The following is a 24,030-nucleotide window of genomic DNA, read 5'->3' on the forward strand; positions in this document are numbered from 1 at the left end:
ACCTCAACACTAATACTGAAAACCAGTAGAAATACTATTATGGGGTTCTTAGTATATAATTTAAAAGGAAATATTTTGATTCATTCTGCTTGCTGGAGTGTGGCATTTATTTTCATAAGTTACTTTTTAAAGAATGCTTTTTGACTTAAGTATAATAAAATGACAACACTATTAAGCCTTTGAAAATGGAACTGCAGAAATACCCATTTGAAGGGAAGATAATCTATAATGGGTGAAGTTTAGGGGATGGTAACTGAAGAATGTGAAGGTGGGTGTTTGGAATGAAAATTTCCCATTAAAAATGGGGAAATAAAGAAATGGGTCTGGACTTTAAATGAAGCTACACTTTGTATAGAGGTGGTACAAACCCATAATGAATATTATCAACATGGCAAAATTCTTGATGAGTTTGAGAAGTTATTTACTACCACATATTAAGGTACATAAAGCAGCCGTGTATCTCCATTTGGTGAACCACAAGGGATTGTTTTATGTAACAGTATGAAAGTATTAACACTGACATATTGCAGGGAATCTGCAGTAGGAGAGGTGAAATCAGTCTTAAATCGACTGGGGGAGGAATTGTTTGTTCCTTGCACAAATACACTTTAAAACTGCTGTGTTCCCATGCTTCATGTTCCCAACATCTGCAAAAAATAATTCAGTTGTAGCAAGCAATTACAAAACCATTTAGCGTATAGAATTCTGCAGTTGGGAACTTCTGAGAGTGGGAAACTTTGAAAGGGAAGACTTCAGTAAGGTGCAGTGTTGGTTTCTGTAAGTAAGAGGTCTGAGTTCTCTAACCAACTGCAATTTGAGTTTTAAAGTCACTGTTCTCTTTGACAGTGTGTGTGGTGGATTTGGGGCTATTTTGTTTACTTGGTAGTCTTTTGTGATTAGAAGTTGTAAGGCACAGGAAATAGCTTTATAGTTCCTTCCTCCCACAAGTTGTAATTCATTTGTGGCCATCAGGATGTTTTTCTTGGCTTATCTCTTTCTGTGCAGTTTGCCTTGCACATCTGCCACATAAATTATGAAACTGAACTTGAAAAGATGAAAATGTATTTCAAATCCTACCATACATAATGAAGATTGTATCATTGATCAGAAGGAGTATGAGTGCTCCTTGCATAGAAGGTCTGGAATAATACCTGGCATTCATGGACTAAACTGACTGGCATCATATTTGAAAAGGTTCTGAGGAGTGTCTGAAAAATAAAGAACTTCAAACGGTCAGGTATCACTAATGTTGTGCTGTTACCTCTCTATAACCTGAGGTATTTCACCAGGCATTTTGGCAGATGGGTCCCCATCTGTTTCTTTGTTGAATGTGGACTGCTGGCTTCCTATTTGGTGTCCATATGTTTTATCTGTAAGGCTCTAAATCTAAGCTGCATGTTTTATAACAAAAGTGACATTACTGACAGGAGCAAAATGAAAATGCATTAAGTTTGTTACATGTTTTTTAGTTAGTTTGTCTTCACCCAGCAAGGGGAGAGGGGCTGGCTGAGATTGAATACATGAGTTCACTGAAGGGAAGAGCAGCACCATCTTTATTTGGAAGGCAATTAATGTCTTCTCTGAATAATTGTTAATAGCATTAGGTGCATAGATTCCTGAATATCCATCGTATTGTTTGGGATAACAGGTGGATAAATGCTGTCATCTCTCTGTGAACCACTCTGCACATTGAGCTCTCTAAGATAACGAGTGACAGAGCATCATAGGGTAGCGAAATCTTATCCCAAAATGCATTTTTAAATCTGGTCCTGAAATGCATTTTTCTGTTTGACTTTGTATTAAATCCTTTCAGTTTCTGGGAAAACAAGTTTGGACCAGTGATCATGTGAAATCCCTCAGAGCCTGAAGGGATGCTCACAGAAGCAAGTGGAGTTGATGGATGCAGCCCCTGGTTACGGGGTGCTGCTTGCTTCATATCCTGGCCTCTGGTGGTTTGGGAGGCAGCGCTGTGCGAATCGGGATCGGTTCTTTTTTAGCTCACCAATTCAAATGCTCTGTTGAAAGTATTTCATGCCCAGATGGATAAGTATTAAATGATTTTTTTAATTGGCAAAAGTGTTTCTGGAAACTAATTAACGGTTTAATAGATGCCAAGATTCCCACACCTGGGAGTGGGGGAGATGTATCCTGTACTTGGGCAAGTTGTGGAGTTTTTTTATTTACTGTGTGTTCTCAGTAGTTGAAACTAACTTCTGCCCACAATTTAAAAATTAGAGTACATTTAATGCCCACATTTAATATTAAAGTAACTTCTTTGCATTCTTAGAACGCTTTCCCTCTATTTTCACCCCTCCTTTACAGGAACCTTTTAATCTAGATACTAAAAATAGATCAGATGCATGACTTATAGGAATTGAATGATGAGACAAGGTGGTGTTCACTCCTTTCTGAGGGCTTCATCTTAAATGTGCATGTCTGTGGGTGGGGGTCTTCTAGATTATTGTGAAAATATTGCCAGGGCCTGCCTTCTCTTCTCCAGATGTTGAATGTTCACTTGGCTCATTATATAGCGCATTCAGTCCTTCACTCTTTTAAAAAAACAAATACAGCTACAATCTCAAATATCTAGAAGCAACTCTACATTATATTAGTGTCATTTTGCTTTAAGTTGTCAGCCCCTCTACTGGATTTTGGGAAATGTGAACACAAATTGCTGCTGTCGCATTTGGATAATATTCCTAAAACATGCCCCATGGATGATGTGAGCAGTCACTCGTGGTCCCTGTCTTCTCTTAGTGGGTGACTGGCTACTCAGTGAGAGGGAACTGTTGGGAAAATCAGCTGCTGGAAGACAAAGGCAGGGGTAGGGAGCTGGCTCAGCCTCCAGGTGTGAGCTCCTGGTGCTTCCTTCAGAGCTTTACCTGGAGCTACTGCCCAGCTGGTAATGCACCATCCCCTAGAGAAAGCACTGCAGTTGTCACCTGGGTGCCTTTCCATAGAAATGGTGGGATGTTTAGGTGGAGATGGGAAAGGTGAATAAATGAACCATGTGCATGTGTTCTTCTCTATTCAGTTCAAGGAAATCCTTTCCTTGTGCTGTAACTTAATGTTTTCTTAACTATTTTCTGCCTCTTAAGAACCTTTCTGGTTGCATAATGCAGTCCATTCAGTTTTAGATCCAAGAAGTACCAGCACAGAGCTGTGAAATTGTTTCTTTACTGGGGTTTGTCCATGTGGAATGTAAGGACTGTTGCTGTAATGGTCTTCTTTGCTAACTCGCCAATTGAGGTGATGAGATTTGATTCAGAGTCAGTAACATCTGTTCTGTCATGACCAAATCTAAAGCGTGCTTTGCCTTTATTCAGTGTGAGAGTCACAGGAAATACTGAGAAGACTTTCTAAAAATAAGGAAACTGCTAACAAAATTACTAAAAGAATGAGATTAAACTATTAGTATGTAAGACTGCCTATTGAAAGGGCAGTGTTAAACATGTTATTGAAAAGATAAAATCATGTTGTGTCTGTTTTGGCACATTAAATAACAAAAGGTTAAAATATTTGCTTCTTTTAAGACTTTGGCACCACGCTTCATTCTACTGTACAGTAACAGAGCTTCTCTTGTCCTCTGTTTATCCAGACCCTGCCTCTAATTGACTAATTTATTTCTTTTAAAAAAATCCCAAAATTCTTTAGTGTTGCTGTTTGTTTGAATAGCATTAATGTTCATACTGGATGTATGGTACATACACGTGAGTAAAGCTGGAATTTTTTATTCTTCTGCACTTAGTCCTTAAGCAGATATTTACAGAGTGGTGTCTCATTGGAAACTGTTAATGGTGGTAAAACGTACAAAGTTTCTCATCTCAGCTTTTAGTATTTTAGTGTTCCCAGTTGTAAAATTAAAAAAAAAAGGAAAACAGAAGGTGCATAATCCAGTGGCGTCCTTGGAGTAATAGTTAAAGGCATAATATTATGCACATAGGAGTCCCATGTATACATGATACTGTAATTGGTTTGAAATATACGTTGAAAAAAATTTAACTGTGTAGCCAGGTTTCTTGTTCCTGAGGCCGCGTCCCTCAGCACAGTGGGCAGCTTCCCAGAGGCTTGAGAAGTGTTTCTAATTAGGCTCACCCTGTCCAATCCAATACCTTTATCATCACTATAAAGAAACTGTTGTAATGTCCCCTCTCTGTGGCTTCTGTTTATTTTAGCTGTCATAAGATTAGACCTGGCATTTCACAAATCTTCTGTGGATCTGATGCCCAGAGTTGTGTCTGTGTCCTCGGTGACACCACCCACATCAATAACAGCTCTAATCCTGACCGCGCTTTTAATGGAGTGCTCTGACTCTCGCCCCAGGGCATATTCAAGGCTTTTACATTTGTGCAGAAACATTGGCAAAGATCTGTTAGGCTTTCTGATTCCTTAATATGTTTTCAAGTAAGTTCCATTCTGAATGGATGGGTAGATATTTATTATTCTTTCATTACCTTTGGTGTATAAATACTCCTTTTCTCGTGGTGCATATTTTTTCGAGTGCAGGTTAGCTGTGCACATGCTGTTGGAAGGTTTCTGCACGTTGAGTAAACTTTACTTCTGGTATTTGAGCATTCATACAAAATGCTGAGTTTATGTGATGTTTGAAGATCTAAAGATTTGATGTATGACACTATTCTTCTATTTATGTTGCTATGTGCAGAGCCTTGTTTCCCCACATCCAGAGTTTCTGGTTCAAGGTATATAGTGTAGAGAGAATTAGGGTGGGATTTTTTTCAGTGTGGAACCAGCAATGATTGATGTGGATAATTAGTTCAGGCACAACAAAACTAATTGTAATGTTACCAATTGGAAGCTATTACTAGAAGCAGTACAGTTATAGTTCTGTATAAGTGATTGTAATCTCCTAACAGATAATTGACCTAGAGCATATGAATCTGTAGAAAGCACCTTGTGGTCCTGAGCAATGAAAAATCTTCACTCTGAAACAAACATTTCAATTCAGGATGTAATGTTTATTTAATTTTTTATTAGCATCTTGGGTGGAAGTAAAATGATTTTACTTTGCTAGCATAAAAGTAGTTTTAAAAACACTTTCTTAGTCTGGAATAGAAGACAAATTCTTTTTCAGTAATTATTTTGTGGCTATTTTATGGGGGTGGGGGGGAGAAAACAACAGTGATGAAGTACTAATATTTTACTGAGAGCAGAATATACCTCATGCCCATCAATATTGTCCTCCTGAGCACTACAGCTTGATTCATGTGTTGTGTAAAAACAGAACCCTGAGCAGAGTAGGCAGATACATCTATTGGAGTCTGTTGAAATGAAACACAAATAGAAGTTTTCTGCAGGTACATTTATCACTTACTAGTGGTCACGTGTATTTATGTCCACATTGTGGGTTTTGTTCAGTATCTGCTGATAGGGAGGAAGAAGACAGGGCTGCTCTTAAAGTCTCTCTGTTTTGTGTGTCATCTGTGAAGTGTTCTTGCAGTCTGTAAGGTTTTATTTTCATGCAGGCCATCCACAAGCTGCCTTTCATTTCCCCATTTCAAAGAGAAGTGCTGAGGACAATCTCAGACCCGTAGGATTTTTATCCTCTTCATGCCTGAAAGTTCAAGTGCTTCAGACTATTGCAGCTGTAAAGGTTGAAGTGGCAGATACTTGATGAGTGTTTTGGCTGTACCTTCACAGATTTTCTGATCTGAGTTTTATATAAGGAGGTACAGAACTTCTTGTCCCCTCTTGCTGCCTGTTTGTTCTCCCTGATACCACCTAAACATCATTCCTACCTCAAATTGCACAATTGAGGTATATTCAATACTGCTCTCCCCTCTAACATCTCTCTCCTCTCCCCCTCTTGCTTATTTTTTTTGGTTTTTTTTTTTAGCACACTGTAGGGTATGACACCCAGACCCAGATAATCTTTATCTCAAATGTACAAATCTCAAAATATAACTTAAAATCTGAAGCGATCAATTTACAATTGATTTAATTCTTTGAAAAATGCAGACAAAATTGTGGACAGAGTAGGATTTCGGGGTATCTGGTGAAACAATTAATTTTCAGTATATGGCATATGATACTTAATAAAATGCATGTAAAATATTTAAGGGGAAATGTCCCTTTTTTTCTGCTGCAATTGGAGATGGTCAGGTATTTACAGCTATTACCCACTGACTTTATTAGCAATGTCCACTTAAGAGGAATTTAGTCTTGGACTTGAGCTACCTGTTCAGTGTTGCTGTAAATTGCAGATGCAAACATTTAAAGTTGCAAGAAAATTAAAAGTATTTTGCTGACTGTCACTGTGTTGCTTGTTCCACAGAGATGTGACAGTGCCCTCTCTTGGCTTTTGAAAAAAAATTTATTTTTTAAAAAAGAAAATTACACTGAAATCACTTGTGAGGGGTACAGTAGAGTAGAAATAATCTGTTGGTCGTTAATCTGTTTTAATAGACTTAAATGTAAGAGAAGAATGAAACAGTTTGTGATGTTCACGTCAACCCCTTTATTGCTGTACCCTTATTTTTATGTATAACTTTTAAAATATAGTTTCCTGCTTAATATCTTTGTCTATGCCAAAAGTTTCTGTAAATGTTCTTGTCATGAGATTGCAGTGGTGCAGGGTCTCTTTGAAGGATTTGGGGTGAATCCAGATGTAGTCTGGCAGATAAGGGGGGTTGTAAGCCCTGCCTGAGAAGTTCCCTTCTGTCAGCCCCGAGTGTTGCACGGCTGTTTGTTTGCAGAGCAGCCTGTCCATGCGATCCAGCACGATTCCCTGGAAGCTGCCCAGGATAAACTAATCAGAGAGCCCCCCCTGGTGTCGGAAAGTGTCCTCGGATATTAAATTTATATCAATCACAGGAAGTCTTGGCAATCAAGCTAGTCACTTTTTCCCTTCACATCTGGACATAAATTATTTTTTTGCTGCAAAGGTCACAGGAATCATGGGTAGGGCAGGGAATGAGGGCCATAGAAAACATGGGAAAGGAAGAATAAAACTGTATTTCCACCTTTTTAGAAATAGTTATTTTTAAGTGACCTGGAACGATGCCAAACTATACAACAGTGAGTTTTTTTCTTTCCTCCTTGAAGTTTACATTTGTTGCTGAATTAAATGTGTCTCTAAGATGCTTTGGTTTGGAATGGTTCATTCCATTAGAACTCAGCTTGGCATTTATTAAAGAGCTTTCTCCTAGTTTCTGAGAACAATAACTTTCCTGAAGGGGGGGTTTAGAAGTTGAGCATGTTTCTGTACTTAGAGAGGCTTAACTGCACCTTTTTTCTCTTGGCATTACTTAATTTCCCTTGTTTTTCTTCCGTTTCCCCCTTCCAGCCCTGCTGCTGCTTTAGCCACGTGCCCTGAGCTCTTGCATAGCCAATGCTGCCATTTATTTTTGTATACTAAGTTTGCATCTCTTCAAGCATTTTCCATTCTTAAATTCTTTGCTCTAAGAAATTAAGGAAATACTTCATTTTATGCTTCCCCCTCCCAAGTCTCCATCAAGTCTCTCAAACAAATGCTGAAGAAGGGGTTATAAAAACAAGCAGAACCTTTCCATTCAGTTTCCCTGCCTTTCCTTGCTTTGGACAAGGGAACCAGTGTGCTGGAAGCTGCAAATCCTGGAGCTTTTGGGCTTATGTTTTCTCCACACGTGTGGGAAATAAAGATGGGATTGGTTTACATTTGTATGTACAGTAAAGAAAATACCAGAAACAGAAGCTTGAGGTGCATTCAGCATAAATGAATTTGTAAAAGCTTAATTGCTGTTGTTCCAAACTAACGCTGTGTTCTTACATGCTTGCTGTAGTACAGATAGGTTCTATGAGCTTGCTGATTATTTATTCAGTCATGTAGCTTATGCTCTCTTTAGACACAAAGTTGAATAAAATCATACATCAGGATCTGACAGCAGGAATTCTCATGCTGAGAATCCAAGATTAAGTCCAGAAATTTTATTCTGTTTTAACAATTACCTTCTGTGTCCCCTTTCAGACTTAAGGGGATTTCATTCTTGTTTCTGCTGTTTATAACTCCCAGTTCCAAGATCTTTGCTATTCTTATGCCAAATAAAATTGAGCAGGAGTTGCTTGAATGCTGCTTTGTGCAAACTCCTACATGGACAGAGGGATAACTGTTGGGGTGACTGTTGAGCATCTTGATTATTTTTTTCTCCTTTCAGGTTCAGAAGAGGTTCTTAAGCAGCAAATGCTTTCTCCACTTGCATTATAAATAATTAGATCTTTCCTGCAATTTAATTAATTTCTCATTGTGGGTTGGTTTGTGTTGAAAGTACTCACAGAGGTTTTTCTTAGCTTCTGAATCAGTTATGATATACTTCTAAGTAAGCTTTCAAACTTCTGACATGCTAGGTGTAAATGTGTTGTTTCAGTATACTCCAGGTATGAAGGGAAAGCAGAGACCACCAGATTTCATTGCTGGTGTGAGTCCTGGTGCTCCAGAAGCACAGAGCAGTTTTCAAATGTTCTCACTATGAGTGAGGTTTTAGGGCTATTTGCTCCCCTTAAAAGATGAGGGAAGTGATTCTGTTATCAAACACATCTGGATGCTTTTAAGGGCACAAAGGAGGTTGCTGAGCTCATATGTTACCTGTTTTAAAGATTAATTTTAAAAGGAATTACATATTTACTATTTTAATATTAACATCACAGAAAAAAAATTTCCAAATCAGGTTTTTCTGTGACCCCTTGAAGAGACAGCTCGAGCTCCTCGCAGTATTTGCGTTGCTGTAATTGTAACTGAGTGCTCTGCAGCTCCTCTTTTGCTGCTTTCCCTTAATTAATTAAATTCAAGCTAGGAAACAGACTTTCTAGTGAATCTCATCTCCTTTACTTTAGTCTTCCATGTGATTTTTTTATTTGTTTGCTTTTTACTAACACCTGTTTGGTACTGATGTTCTTGATTTTCTCTTGTAACATCATTACAAAAAAAATTGCCTGTGATTGAGTTATAAGGCCTCTTGCAAATAACTCTGTACCATTACAAACCTGTAAGCAAACCATACCTAGCTGCAGAAGCCATCAGCTTTGGCTCTGGTGGTTTGGTTTGCATTATAATTTGACCCAAAGCCATTTTTACTGGACTGAATCCAGCTGTAATGTAATCCCCAGTTTCTCATCTGTATTCTTGAAGACTAATAGAATAGTAAAACCTTCTTAAAGATAACTTAAATGTGGTGTATAGTGTCCTCAGGGTAACTTGTGCACTAAAGCTGTTTTCTTTCTCACTCTGTAGAGGTATCTCATTAAGTGAGATCTGCACTAGTGTCATTATTAAGTTTTCATGTGTTTCTCAGTTTTGATGCTAATCTTCATGTGTGTGAATTTTTTTCCTTTGCAGCACCAATGTGGTTATGAATTATTCAGAAATAGAGTCTAAGGTTCGAGAAGCAACCAATGATGATCCATGGGGACCTTCAGGGCAACTCATGGGAGAGATTGCCAAGTAAGTGATAATTTGACTCAGTGATGAAGAAAAGAAAGGTACATTTTATATAAGAATGTGAAATTTGATGCTGAATCAATTCTGTGGTATTCAGACTGATAATGCTGAAAAGTTGCTGTCAATAAAGTCTTAAGTTTTTCAATGCATAATCATAGAATGTATTGAAAGCTGTCAAACAAAAAATGAAGCCCAGGTATTTTTTAAATTCTTGAGTTTTCACTTATGTATCCTCAGAATTCTTTCAATATAGCTGACTTTTTTTGGAGTATTTATTTTCACAACATTTTCTTGTAACTTTTCCAAAAACAGCAAAACACGTTGAATTCTTCCTTCAGCTTTTTTTTTTTTGTGTTAAAATCAGTTTGGAAGTTGCATGTTTGAGTACTTGCAGTGGTTATTAGGGTATTCATATTCAGCATTATTTTCATTACAAATTAGTGAGGGTTATTTTACTGCTTCGGATTTTTGGAATTATTCTTCTGTAGTTCTGGTGTGTAAATGACTGATCTAGGAGTTAAAACAGGGGCAGCTTTTTCTGTTTTAATGTCATCCTGGGCTTAGATCACTTCTGCCATCTACTGCCAGCCCTGAGTCTGAACAAGCTCTTGTGGCAAACCCAGGAAAACGACATTTCTGTGCTGCTTTTGTTCCATTCTTTAGGGCTACGTTTATGTACGAGCAGTTTCCAGAGCTCATGAACATGCTGTGGACTCGGATGCTGAAAGACAACAAAAAGAACTGGAGGAGAGTTTATAAGGTGTGTAAGGATCAAGGCTTGGTGCTCATGCAGTGTCCTGGTAGAGTTCTTGTTTAGATAATCCTACAGCACTTTCTCCTTTAGCAACCTAGAATTTCTTCCCTATCTGTTTTATAATTCTGTTGGTGAAGTCAAAGGTGATTTTCAAGTGCTGTATATGAAAAAACCCACAGAATTTCTGGTTTTAGAAGCATGTTAAGATGTTACTTAATGAACACAACAGAGCAATTCCATTTTGCTGCTATTCAGGTATTAGAGTAGCACTCAGTTTGAATCTACCCAAAGGAGTTACTACAGAGTTCCATGAGAAGATGTTAAGTTACTGTGCTATCAATAAAAGATTTTTGGAAGGAATTCAGGAATACCTGAAATAAAATGCAAACTAATCTTAATTTTTTGCCAATTTGTAGTGCTTTAAAATTGTAGTTTATGTTTGAGTGGGCCAAATTTCCTTGCAGATCTTGCATGACAGTTTTATGTCCTAATTGCGTTTTGGAAAAGATCAGAGTCATTTGCATTTTTCTTGTCTTTGGTACAGAAACTTTTTGCTTGAGATTGTGTTGTGCTGCACTTAAAGTGGTGTTCAATGTTCACTGAATTATGCAAATATAACCTCCTTTTTTAGAATTGATATATTAGACTAGGTTATATTTTGTTTTTCTTGATGCCAGGATTGTAGCAAGACACAATTAATTCTAAAGCATGGTTTGTGCTTTTCACAGGTGCTTGATGTTTTGTAGTCATAGTAATTGTTTTCCCTGAAGTACAATAGAAATTAATATTTAATGCTACCACACATAGATACTTAATGTTATAAAGACTTCTTGGATTTGCTTATCAGGTTTGGATTGGTTGAGATAAAATTATAGTTTTAACTGATAAAGGCATTACTTCAGAGAGAGTGCCTTATTTCTTTCTAGATGCAAATCCTCAACATGAAGAACTGAAATTAAAGTATTATTTAAACTTCATTTGTTTTGTCACTTGTCTAAAATTGTCCTGAAATGCAGTTTTATATATCCATTGAATCCTGCAGAAGACTTCTTAAATTCCTGTACAAGTTACCTTTCAGTGAAAGCCATTGGAAAATTTTGAACAAAAGAGGCAAAAGAAAGTGCTACATTTCACAGGTTAACTTTTTCTCCTGACTTGCAACTGCTTTATCTTAAAACAAGCAGTAGCTGATAAAGGTAACTACTTGTGATTTAGTAGTAACGAGCTAAAGTTTTAAAAATACAGTTGTGATAGTCTAAAGAGCAAAAGATCCATGTGAGGAAAATTTTTTTCCATGGGACCCATATAATAAGCATTTATTTAAAAAGGGAAAGGTAGTATTTACTAATTTGGGGAGGGGGGTAGGTTTGGGGTTTTTACAAAAAAAAAAAAGGTAGAGTTTTTGTTCATGCAATCATAAGGTGCTTTGTGTTTTTATAGTCTTTGCTGCTCCTAGCTTACCTCATAAGGAATGGATCAGAGCGTGTTGTTACAAGTGCCAGAGAACACATTTATGATTTGCGATCCCTGGAAAATTACCACTTTGTAGGTGAGCAATAGAAAAATCTTATAAGCAAATTAAAACAGTAGTTGGAGTTGTCAGTCACCTGAACCAGCTTAGAAGCTTCCCCAGTCTAATTAAAATGTGACTGTTGCCAGTTGTGTGAAGAGTGCAGAATCCAAGACGTGGGGCCCTAGAGTATTAATTAGTGAAGACAAGAACTTGCAGAAAAGACTGGCTAATAACAACAGAACCAACACAACATGAGTGTTGGGGTTTATATTAAAATATGCACTAGAGACTGGTCCCCTGTGGTGTCCGTAAAGGAATAGCTTTAATCATATGGGAAGAAAAGGTTAGAGCTCCAAAACACACACATCTGTTTGAAGCTGGGGTTTTTTCCTCCCACCAAATAATATTTACAGTGCAAAGGCAGCAAGGCCAGTGTGTGTTTTGAATGTGAAAAAGGCTGGAAATGAGCACATTTAGCTCATAGTACTTCCCAACTGAAAGCAATTTTTCAAAAAATCAGTTCTGCCATGAGACTGAGTTCTTGCAATGAAACTTGCAAAAACTGTGTTAAAAAGACTGAGGAAGTGGGTGATGTTTTGAGGGGTTAAAATTGTTCAAGTGGAGAATACGAGTTCTGTCTCAGTCTTTGTTAATCTCTCCTATGTTTAAGTACACCATTCAGTGCAAACTCATTTATCTAAATTTTGTGTTAATTGGTCCCTTTTAAACAGAAGCAGTGGACCTCATGCAGTAGTCACTAAATCTTTGACCGCTGTGTTTATGATTCAATTTTTTTTATCAATTTGGTGTTGAGTATTTCTGCCTCTTATTATTTTCCTTTTTTCCTCCCATCTTCCATTCATCATCTCTGTCCTGCATTACCTGCACAGATGAGAATGGCAAAGACCAGGGGATAAACATCCGCCAGAAGGTGAAAGAAATGGTTGAGTTTGCTCAAGACGACGATCGGCTTCGGGAAGAGAGGAAGAAAGCAAAGAAGAACAAAGACAAATACATTGGGGTGTCCTCGGACAGTGTTGGAGGGTTCAGATACAGTGAGTACTGGGCTGCCTTGGGCAAGGACTGGCAATCCACTTTTGCTTTCCCAAATAATACTCTTTGGACCCTTGAAATACATCTGTGTATTTTGTGCATTTCCTGGGATCTGTTCTGACTTTAAATACGGGCACCAAGTACGTTTCTCCTTGCTTCCAGTCCGTGCCATAGTGTGTAACAGGGATCTGAGCTTGCACTGAGGCTTCCCTCTGATGTATCCCAGCATGCCATCCATGATCCAGCTGCCAGTCTGTGTTTCCTTTGGCCTGAGTAAATCCTTGGCTGCTTTTAGTAGGGGATGAGTACAAAGTCCCAGTGGTACAAGGCTCTGGGTTGCTAGAATTGGTGAATTCTTTGAGAGAAGGATTTGCTGTAAGAGTTCAGTAGTAGCTGTACAGGCTTAAGCTTCACCTGTTTGTGTCTGATACTTTCTGGCATTTTTACTCTTCTTCTCTGTGATCCTTCCACTTAGATTTGATCCCTCCTGTTTTTCACAGGTTGTTTCTCCATTCTCACTTTTCCTCATATGCAGAGTAGTTGAAAATTTCCAAGGCAGGATATTTCTTGTTTTATTCCTTTAGGCTTTTGCTACCCGCTTGGAATTGTGGCGGTTCTCTTTTTAGGAAATACTTATGAGTCACTGTATTTGTACTTTGAGTACATGTCCCTCTGTTCTTTCACTGAGCTTGTCTATGACTTCTCTGTGCAGAGTCGTGATCTAGCCTTGTAGGCTGGGTAGAATCATTTCTCCATGTGCTCTTTAGGTATCAGTCAGGTTTTTTAATTTAAAGTACTTATTTCATTGTCTTGGATTTAATTTTTGTGGTAAAGGGTTTTTAATTATTCCTCATTTGTTGAGTAAAGATTAAAAAAAAGTATTTCTAGCAGCACAAAACAAACCCTTTCCCAGGTGAGATTTCTAATCAGAAAGATTCTAGTTCTTTACATACAAAATGCTTGTATTACGATTTTTTAAATTTTTTTTGTCCTGAAAATACTCAGCTCCTAGTTGGTGTCTTTTTTTTTAATTTTAAAATTTGTATTGCATAGGAAAGCCCCTATAAGGGAATCTGCATTAAAATGCTTGAGAGCCTGACATAACTGAAATAAGGCCATTTTATTCTCCTGCAAAATTTAACAGCAGTACATTTTGAGCAGTGTCTCCTTTTCCAGTGATAAAGATCTCACTGAGTATCTCATGGATTTGTAGCAGGTTCTCAACTAGAAAAGTTTTATGGATATAAACAAATATCATTGGAGACTTGCACCTATGTCTTTACTAAGAAAATACACCCTATAGGGTATGAAGTTATCAGACAGGTATAATTAAAATTTTGCACCTTGCATTGCTGGAATTATCATTTTCTTTTTATTAAAATGGCTGAATTGAATACATCTTGAACATCACGAGCTGCAATATCATTTGTATGTAACTTGAAGTAGGGATTATTTCACTGTCCTTCCTTTCTACTATTCAACTTTACTCTGCCTAATTAAAAAATAAATTGCTCTTGTTTCACATTTTTAAAAGATGTGCAAAAAATGGCTTGTTTCATGTTTATGATAGCCCAGAATATAAAAATGTTTGACTACAAATGTAGTGTAGAAACTGAGCTAGTTCGGTTTACTGTATACACCTGTATTTTGAGCAGAAGATCTGTTACAAGATCACAATACAAGTTAAAGTGTGCAGTGTTTCTCCTAGTCAAGTCTTTGTTAAAATGATGGGGTTTTTATTTGAATTAAACTCAAGTTGGCTGTGTGTGTATAAATAAACAATATTTCAGTTTTTTAGACATCCTTTATGGGATTGTGCTTATTTCAAGTAAAACTGGCATCTGTTTGTAATCTAAAATACCAGTATGGAGATCTGGAGCACTAAATTGAAAGAAAAAGCTTTTGATTTCTTGATGATAATGCTCAGGAAACATGTTCAGGATATTCAGTGCCTCCTGAAAGGCTGAGTTGCTTTACTGCCTTTTCTTTTTTCATCTCTTTCGGAAAATTTTTAAAACTTTTTTTAATTGCCAAGTGTGGAAAATGAAGTTATTATGCACATTCTTTCAGTATCTTGGTACTGTGTTTTTGTGTATTAATGTCAGTGTATAAAACCTCCAGTGATTCACCTGTGATCACACAGCTCAGCCAGGAGTGGAATATCCTGCACTAAGGGGCTGTTCCAGAAGTGCCATGTGCCCTTCCTGCTCAGCTGTCTCTGCAGCCAGGGCTGCTTGTGCCTCTGGTGCTTCTCAGCAGAGCCCAGCAGCATCCTGATGTGCTGTGCATTGAGCTTGTGTCATTGCCATAAACAAAAGTCTTTGAGTCTTCATTCCTGCCACTTAATGATGGGCATTCCATGCTGTGCCTTGCTGTAATAGAGTTGATTCAGCACTGAGGGAGCTTTCAGTTTGCTCTGTGAACTTGCACAGCTCATGTGTGTAGGGCAGGAGAGCTTGAGAGGGATTCCAGAAAGACCACAGGCTTTTTTTTTTTTTTTGGTACCTTTAAGAGTTCTTGTGTTTGTCTTACCAGGTGAAAGATACGATCCTGAGCCCAAGTCCAAATGGGATGAAGAATGGGATAAAAAGTCAACTTTTCCTTTCAGTGATAAGTTAGGGGAGCTCAGCGACAAGATCGGCAGCACAATCGATGACACCATCAGCAAGTTCCGAAGGAAAGATAGAGAAGACTCTCCAGAAAGGTGCAGGTACTGGAGTTGTTTTAACCTGAATTATCTGTGAGATTGTTCATAGGCAGCAGTTTGACCTTGCTGGATATGAGTTACAATCCTCTGCCATTCTTTTTGTCTGGAGGGGGAAGCATATTTGGGTTCAGTACCTGCTTCCTGGGCTTCTGCAGGTCCCCCTGGCCTTGGGGAACAGTGTGGCTCTGGCAGCAGTTAACTGCTCCTGGCTGCCTTCCATTACTGCCCCAGCTGCTGGCAAAGCAGGGAATTTGGCTGAAATATCCTAAGCTTTTCCTTGTCTCAGCAATGCAGTGCTCATGTGCCAGTGTACTGAAGACTGCCACTTAATGCTACACACACACTCTGAATGCTGGAGTGCCAAGGAAGAAAATTGAAATTGCTTTGACACAGTGCTGCTTCTCTGAGCTGATTACGGGAACAACAGCCTGCAGGAGATTTCTTTAAAAAAAAGTCCATTTCATTTGAGGCTTTTTAGGAAAATTCTTGTATTTTACATCTGGTCATTAAATTTCTTCAGTAAGGGAGAAAATCTGCCCTGCTTTGGCCATGAAAAGAACTTTACATCTGTCACACTTCAACAGGTGCATTGAATTTAATTATCTGGAGATCAAGTTTGTACTTAACAGAATCTGAAATTGCTGTAGAGAAAGTGCTCAAGTACATTGAAATGATTCCCTTTTGGGAAACAACTAAAAATTCAAATTTGCACTGAGATTTGATTAATATTTTTTACAGGAATATCTTTAGATAGTCACACATGTATATGAACATAAAAATACACATGCACACATCTGTGTGATGCAAAACTAAAGCAATTTTGCACAGAAACAAAAAATAATAATAATGGCAGCATTTCTAGGGGAAAGCCCATGTGGTCCTCTTGCTGGGGCATTAATAAGTCATAAAACTGGTATTCTTTGCACACATCAGGGTTCTCTCTTAGAACTGAATATCAGTGGACTACAAAGAGAAGGATCAGAAGTAATGTAAACAATTTCACATGTAACAATGGTACATTTCTATGTGCATTTCTGTGCTTGTCTTTCAAAACCAACTTGTCCCATGATGTCTGCAGACCTCACCAGCCATGTTTTCACACAGGGGAGGTGCAGTTAACATTTTTTTTTTTTAATCTTAGTTCCTTTGTTTTATTTCAGAATGGCTCCTGTCTCTTACTTGTGCTGGATAAAGTCTTATATTTTTTGGTGGTGTAGACAGTCTTTTGTGAAGTCTAGTCTTTAGCAATAGAAAAGAAAATAGAAGCAGTTTATTTTGGTGACTTCTCCACTGTACATCCCTACCCCAAGTTACACTGCTATTTTTCTCTGGCTAATATTACATTTTTCGGTTTTGCTTTGCTCTTGTAACCCTTGTCTCCTCTGTTTGATTTTTCCCCTATTTTTTTGGTCTATGTCAGGTGGGATATTTGTCTCAAAAATTCTAAAAGTGATAAATTTAGGGCTCAGAATAAAAGGAGGAATTTTTGGGGCATACATGAGGAAAGGCAGTTTAGTGCCTGCAGGTTATTCTGCTGTAAGAAGCAATTGGGGCTGCAGCATTTCAGCTTCTCTAACATTCCTTCAAATCCCAGCCTGGAATTTATTTTTCTCTTCTCTTGACATGGGGATCAAATACCATGGAAAAGATTTTATCCAAGGGTTTGAATGAAGAGTTTTGTTTCTACAGAAGCCATCAGAGGATCTAAGAAGATTGAACTGAAGGTTATAGAATGTCTGTATTTATCTTTAAAGATACTGTAAATATATGCCTTACTGCATGCTCTATTAGCAAAATCCTATATTTAAATACTGAAACTGAAGGTGGCATGAAATTTTAATTATCATATAACTTAGGCTCAAAATAACATTCTTTTCTAAATGCCTCATCAAATCTCTGCATTGGTGTTTTCACACTTCAGCAAGTTTTTTGTAGAAAAAAGTGCCAAAAATGTACTGCCTTATTTGTAGCCTGCTGCCATATAATAACAATTAAGTTGCCATTTCACTTGGAAAAGTGACTAAATGGTGATACTCACTCAGCTGGCAAACGTGCTGTTATGTTCTATTGTTTCTGCCTTAATAACTTTATAAACCATTATTACTTGAGTACTGTAAAGCAAATAAAAGCCTTGAAGCACAAAGAATAAATGTGTCTTACACATCTTACCTATGGCAAATAAAATTTGGAAGCCATGGTCTTTACACATCAGAAGAACTTTACCAGACCTCTGGACTTTACTTGCAAAGCCAGTGGTTTCCATAGCTGAAAAAAAATGCTTGAAGGAAGTAAGAACTTTACCAGAGAAATAAATGATACAAAATGTTGAGTGCACAGTAGATTTCAGTGCAACTGCTTTACACAGTGAGCTTTGGAAAAGCCAAGTCTGCTGCTTTCTTTTCTTTTTTTTTTTTTTTTTCTTCTTTTTTTATTTAGATGAATTCTAACAGTGTTATGGGGGAAATGGATTCTTTTTTTCCAGTAATATATCCCTGTGCAAGTAGTGAAAACCACAGGCAATACCCCATGGGGAGGGAAAGCCTCTGGTTTTCTTTCTTATTGCTTGTTAGTTCTTAGGTGAATAAACCAGCTGCTGTCCTGAGTCCAGCAGTGCACACTGAAATTCTTGTTTCTGAGTTACCTGCAGACACACAGAAGTGATTCTGAAACACTGCATTTTTTCTGTGAGAATCTTAAAACTCTTAGTCCTTGTTACTCTAGTACTCAGGTTGATGAAGGTAACAGAATAGAAAGGAAGCAAAGCTTCCACTACTCCTCTGAAAAGAGGCAATAGCTGTGTTTAAAAGCAACTTGTCTCTAAAGAATGCCTTTTATATTGGGGTGTAATTTAAATATACTTAAACTCTCAGTAAACTGTTTTTGTTTTCTTAAAAGGTTGTTAAAAAAAAACAACCTCACTACAAAAAACTTTAGACAAAGGAAAAGAATGTGTCCATACTTTGATTTCTTGAAGTTGTAATTATATACTTTCTTTGCAGAAGTTTTTTAATTATTGGTATATTGCTATAATTTTAAGCTCTCTGTTCAATTCTCAGATGAAGCACTGCAATTTTACTGAGCACGGTAAACACACTTAGAGCGAGCATTAATATCTGTACTTTTTTTGTTGTTGTTAATGTGACCATTAAAGAAAAATAAAAAGTGGATCTCCTGAGAGAGTTTGGAAGCAGTACAGGTTGTCATAGAAAGTTGAGTCTTGTAATATTTATTCTCCTTTCTGGCATATATGTTTAATTTCTTTCCTCAGAGCCTTTAGTCATTTATTTTGCTGTATATCACCAAAGACTGACTTTTTCCATTCTTGCATTAGTGAGATTGATCTGTGGCAGTTCTGTATCAATCAGACTTTGCTTGTCACTTGTTTCCTCATCCCACAGAGCATTTTTGGACTCTGTAGAGTGGACAAGAAATGCATTGCAGGTATTAAATACAATACATGGAGAGACTGAGCCTCAGTTGTGTTATCCTGGTCTTGGATGCTTCCAGCAGCATCCTCCACCTTTCTCCAGGGCTTTTGGGCTGGATGCCCTGTGTACATCACGATGATGTGCAGATCCCTCTGCTCTGTGGCTCCTGTTAAAATCCTGATGTCACAGATGGAAGCGTGGCTGTGGTCCCCTCTGGGGGTTTGTGCACACAGGTGGGGCAGCAGGGCTGTGCTCACACAGCAGGGTTCAAGTGCTTTGGAAAAATAAAGTTAAACCATGCCGTTTGAGCTCCCTTATCTGTGAAAGGCTGGCCAGGAGCTGCTGGTTGGTCAGCAGCTGTGAAATTTATCTTTTTAACAGTGAAAGAATTGCAGAAGAGAGTGAGCATTTGTGTTGAGTGATGTTACTGAACTGAGCCATCCCCAGTGGTGAGCAGGTAACATGCACAGAGGAAATGGCACATGCAACGCGTTCCCAAAAAGCCACCATTGTTAGCAGAGAACAAAGGCTCCCCCCCGAGTATATTGCAGTTACTGTCACATTCCTTCTGACAAAGGGACAGCCTTTCTTAAATTTTTCAGTTTTAGTATTCTAATGCATTATTAAAATATAAAACCCTTCCACTTTCAACTCTGTTGCTAAGGGAATTACGATTTCAAAATACGTTCCAAAGTATTTAAGCTTTCTCTACAGCAATTCTCACTGTTATGTACAAATCCTGATGGTAACAGGCAACATGACTGGTGGTGGGGGCCAATTACTTTCTTTGTGAAAGACTTAAAATACAAAAGTAGAAAATGTAACAAATTAATCAAATAGTGTGCAGTGAAATCTAAAAGGTTTTTGCCTAAAAGGGTGATATTTTTATTCTTTCACATTTTAAGGACAGCCGTGCATGCTCTGATAATGGTAACATTGCATTGCATAATTCTGTAAGCATTCTTTTCCCACAAACATCTTAAAGAATATGAAAGCCTGTTTCCCTGGAAAAGGAAATTAGCTGAAATATAAATGGAGTTGTTCAACCCCGAAAGACAGTACAGAATGTGGTTCATTGCTTTCTGTCTCTTGGTGTAAGTACTGAGCACACCTGCCAACTTAACTCTGTTGCTGAAGTGTTGCATAATGTGTGGGGGAGTTCCTGTCAGAAGGTAATTCAATGTACTGGGTTTAAACACTGATTTCCTATTATCCTCTGTTGTGGACTTGCAGTTCATGTTTAACAAAATAACCTGCTTTTCTGCACAGTTTCTGTACAACAGGTGCAATGCTGTGTGGTGTGATATGTTATGTAAGGGTGAAACAGTTCCTCTCTCAAATGTAGAAAAAAGCAGCAACTTTATCATGAACTGTTGCTACAAGAAACTGCAGTAACCAAAACTCTTGTAGCCTAAGCAAGATTTCTGCTCAAGGAACTGAGAAGTCTGTCGCGAATGCTGTGCTATCGCTTTTGTTTTCTCTAGTGACAGTGATGAGGAAAAATCAAGAAGAGGCAAATCTCCCAAAGCCGAATTTAAAGATGAAGAGGAGACTGTGACAACAAAACACATTCATATTGCACAAGCTACAGAAATTACCACCATCAGACAGAAACGCTCAGCAAATCCTTCAAAAACCATTGACTTGGGAGCAGCAGCTCATTACACAGGCGATAAAGCAAGTCCAGAACAGAACTCTGCTGCTCATCCTGCACAGCCTACGACAAAGGTGAGACAGCAGGACAGCACATCATTTTGGAAGCTGTTTTCTTCTGTCCTCTAAGACAATTTCTGATTTAGGGTATGTTTTGTGATGCAGCCTTCAAGGGAGCTGTTTTATCAAAAATGTTTAGTTGGACTTACCACAGTCTGTGGAACAGTATAATTGTAATTAATGTGATCACTTCAAGGTGAAGATTTTTTTAAATATAGTCATTAGCATGTTTTGCTCTCTTATGGACAGCAAAGAGAATTTTGGCATGTAGTGTTAAAGATTCTACGAAGCTGTACATTTACTGAAGACTTACCAAATTCTTCAGTTATAAAAAACTACGAGCTTTAGCTTTTCAGTATTTGATTTCACATTTAGCCACATGATTGTTGGCTTTAAAGACAAATCTGTTATCTCTTCAGAGAAAAAGCAAACAAAACCCTTCAAAACTCCAGAAAACTTCTTAATGTCATTTGATTAATGACATGTGTTGAGATCTGGTGTAATTTCTTCTCCAGGCTGCTGTGCCCTCTGGCAGCAAGTCCTCTAATGACCTGGTTGACCTGTTGTTTGATGGAACCAGCCAGCCAGCTTCCACAGGTAGGTTTGGGATCTACTCCAGTTCTGAGGAGAAGCTTGTTTGTTGCTAGAATTTATCAAGTAGATAAAATATAGATACTTGAAAAAAATGTAAAACTGCCTAGGAAGAGCCCTTTGTAGCGAGATACTGTGTGCGCTATTGCATGGGACTAATAAGTGTTAGGAGCATGAAGATTAACTGCTAGATCAGTCTGTCAGAAGCTGTGTATGTAAGGCAGTTATTTATAATTAACTCTAAAAGCAAGTGCAATCCATTCATATTCAAGCATTTCTCATAGTGCAGTTCAAAGGCTGGGCAGGTGGAGATAGATAATCTTCATGGAAACTTTCATCTGAGGTATATGGCAAACTTGTTTCTTTGTCTTATTTTCTCTTGGCACTTGGTTGATCCAAACCCTAGAACCAAAAAGAAGTATCTATCTAAAAGTGAAATTACTCATTTTAAAACACATCCTTTACCCTCTAAATGTGTATCAAATCTGTTATTCTTAACACGGATTTACCCTTATGCTCACAAAATGCAGATTCTTTTTAGGAATGTGTTAAATTTCAGTGTATTCCTATGGGATTGGTAGGATTGGTGCTTTGCTTTTCAAAACCTAAGATTTGAAATTTAGACTATTGTGCTTACAGGCTCCTGGTATCAGTGGGTTTGTGGTGGCATGGAATAGAAGAAGAACTTGGGTGTACTTGTGGTGTGATGGCACAGTTGGGAGAAAGTGAGCTGTAACGTGAGACCACTTTGAGTATCAAAGGAGTGTGAGCATTTCCTAGAGAGAAACCTGTCAGAGACTCTCCCATTGCAAATGAGGAATGTCCCCTGATGGCCAGGATCGTGCTGGCACTGCAGAGGGGTGTGTGTGGCTTACTGAGCCAAGGCTCTGCTGGGCTTTAAAGACAAGGTGCAATGACAGAGGCTGCAGCAAGGAATGGCAGTTCAGAGTGGCTGGAGGCCACAAATGTGGCCCAGGGGCTGCACTCAGGTGTCTGTAAGGACTGGTCTTGCTCACCCCTAACTGAAGCTACACCACTCCTGGGGCTGTTGTAGGGTCACACCAGGGATTTGATTGTCCTGTGTGACCAAAGCCAGTACTGTGACATTTCTATGTGGCTGTGTGATTCCTTTCATCACTGCCCTACCTCTGTAGGTGTTTAATTCACTATAAAATGTATCAAAACTCTACTGCAGGGGAAACTGTCATGGTAATTTAGTATCAGACATCTGTCTTAATCCTTTCTTTATTATTTTGAGTAGATCTGTAAAACTTTGCTCGCTTTTATTTTTGGGAAAGTAGAGTGTTTCATGTCTGTTCTGAAATGAGTTAATTCCCAGAGATTAAGCAATACAACTCATTTCATGTGTCTGTTTTTATGCACAAATGCATAAATTTAAGGAACACCTTCATTTTGTTCATTTTCTATTTTTTTAATTTCATGTAAAAGGTGTTGATTGTACACCAGTTACCACAGTTCCATGAAAGTTTAAGATCCTGGATCAGCACCACTATCCCAAGTCAATACTGATTTTTTTCCTATCCAATTCTTATGGCAGAAGAGATTGGAACCTTTTTTGTTTTCCATATACAGTGTGTATGCTTTTATTTTTATAAAAATAGGATCTCGTTGAGAATAGATGTTTCATTTCAAAGTGAATCTGCCCATATTTCAAACAGAACTGTGGCAGCTTCTATATTACAGTGTATTTAGATCTTTTATCAGTTTGGCTCGTTGCTGTAGTCAGCCTTTTTTCTTTTATTTGAATTTTTTTTTCTCCTTTTTCCAAAGCAGCATTTAGAAATGGTGCTGAGAAGAGGCACATTACCAGCTGGTCCTGTTAAATGACCTCTGCTGACCTGAGCAGGCAGATGGAAAGGGTTCATCTGTAGTGACAGATCTCTTATGGGAATCTTTGAGGTTTGCTCATGTTGAGAAGATTAGCGCTGTCCTTCACGTGCAGGTCACTTGTTATGACCACTGCTCCTTGCAGCACAGGGTGTGGGAACATTCCCAGTGTCAGGCAAGGCAGAGGGAAAGGGTCAAATGCAGCCTTTGATGTGTCCTGTGAAAGAACTGGCAGGGAAGTGATGTGAATTCAGGGAACTTAGGGTTTGCTTATCTGTGTATTTCCAGGTGCAGAGATGTGAAAGGGTTGATAGGGCCCAGTGTTACTCTTTACTGGAGCACCACAGTTTGTATGTGAAGGGGTGCTTGGTTGCCATAAAAGAGAAGATGTAAAATCCCTGGTTAGACCTGCTGGGAGGACTTTTTGGTGTTACTGAGCTGAGGTTCCTTAACCTTTCTTTAGAGAGTTACTGCATCCAGCTTAATCTCTGTCACCTCTCTCTGAAACTCATTTTCACTTGAAAACAGCAAAGAGATGGGGAGAAAAAGTTAAACTGACTGAAGATGTTAAGGGTTTCTTTTGGGTTTGAACCTTGTTCTGTTTTTAAAATTAAATTAATCCCTAGGCACTGTCAGGCAGCCCAAGGATAATGGGTGTAGCAGGGAGCATTGATTTTTATTCTTTCCTTCAAGCATGTGGTCAGAACTGTGTCATCTGTGTTGCTCATTCAGCATATAAACTTTCAAACCATTAACCTGCTCTGAACTCTGTAAGCACATATGTGGGGAAAAAATTACTTGGAAATGTTCATTGCAGTAGACAGGATAAACAGGATCAGATTGGGTTTTTAGTTTGATATTTCACTGTCCCTTTTTCATTCTGGGATGTCAGAATAAAACTTGTTTATAAACACACATGAGTTGCTTATTAGATCACTTCACAATTTGTGTTGAAGAAATTTCTTAACATGGTGTAAAGTTGTTTCCCTATAA

At 38.2% G+C, this 24,030-nt stretch overlaps 1 protein-coding gene across 2 annotated transcripts in view; it reads left to right on the forward strand.

The window, feature by feature from the left end:
- The window catches only part of CLINT1 (clathrin interactor 1), a 47,138-nt gene that overhangs the window by 15,548 nt on the left and 7,560 nt on the right, over positions 1-24,030 (forward strand). For both annotated transcript variants that reach the window (XM_005523620.3, XM_014253224.2), the window contains exons 2-8: positions 9,329-9,433; positions 10,094-10,190; positions 11,625-11,733; positions 12,588-12,752; positions 15,286-15,460; positions 20,370-20,613; positions 21,114-21,195. In XM_005523620.3, the coding sequence (XP_005523677.2) occupies positions 9,329-9,433; positions 10,094-10,190; positions 11,625-11,733; positions 12,588-12,752; positions 15,286-15,460; positions 20,370-20,613; positions 21,114-21,195 (977 nt within the window). The remainder of the gene's footprint in view (positions 1-9,328; positions 9,434-10,093; positions 10,191-11,624; positions 11,734-12,587; positions 12,753-15,285; positions 15,461-20,369; positions 20,614-21,113; positions 21,196-24,030) is intronic.

This window comes from Pseudopodoces humilis, chromosome 17 (assembly GCF_049639895.1).
Source record: "Pseudopodoces humilis isolate 2021_Gansu_Grassland_sample_001 chromosome 17, ASM4963989v1, whole genome shotgun sequence".
In the NCBI taxonomy this organism is placed as follows: domain Eukaryota; kingdom Metazoa; phylum Chordata; class Aves; order Passeriformes; family Paridae; genus Pseudopodoces; species Pseudopodoces humilis.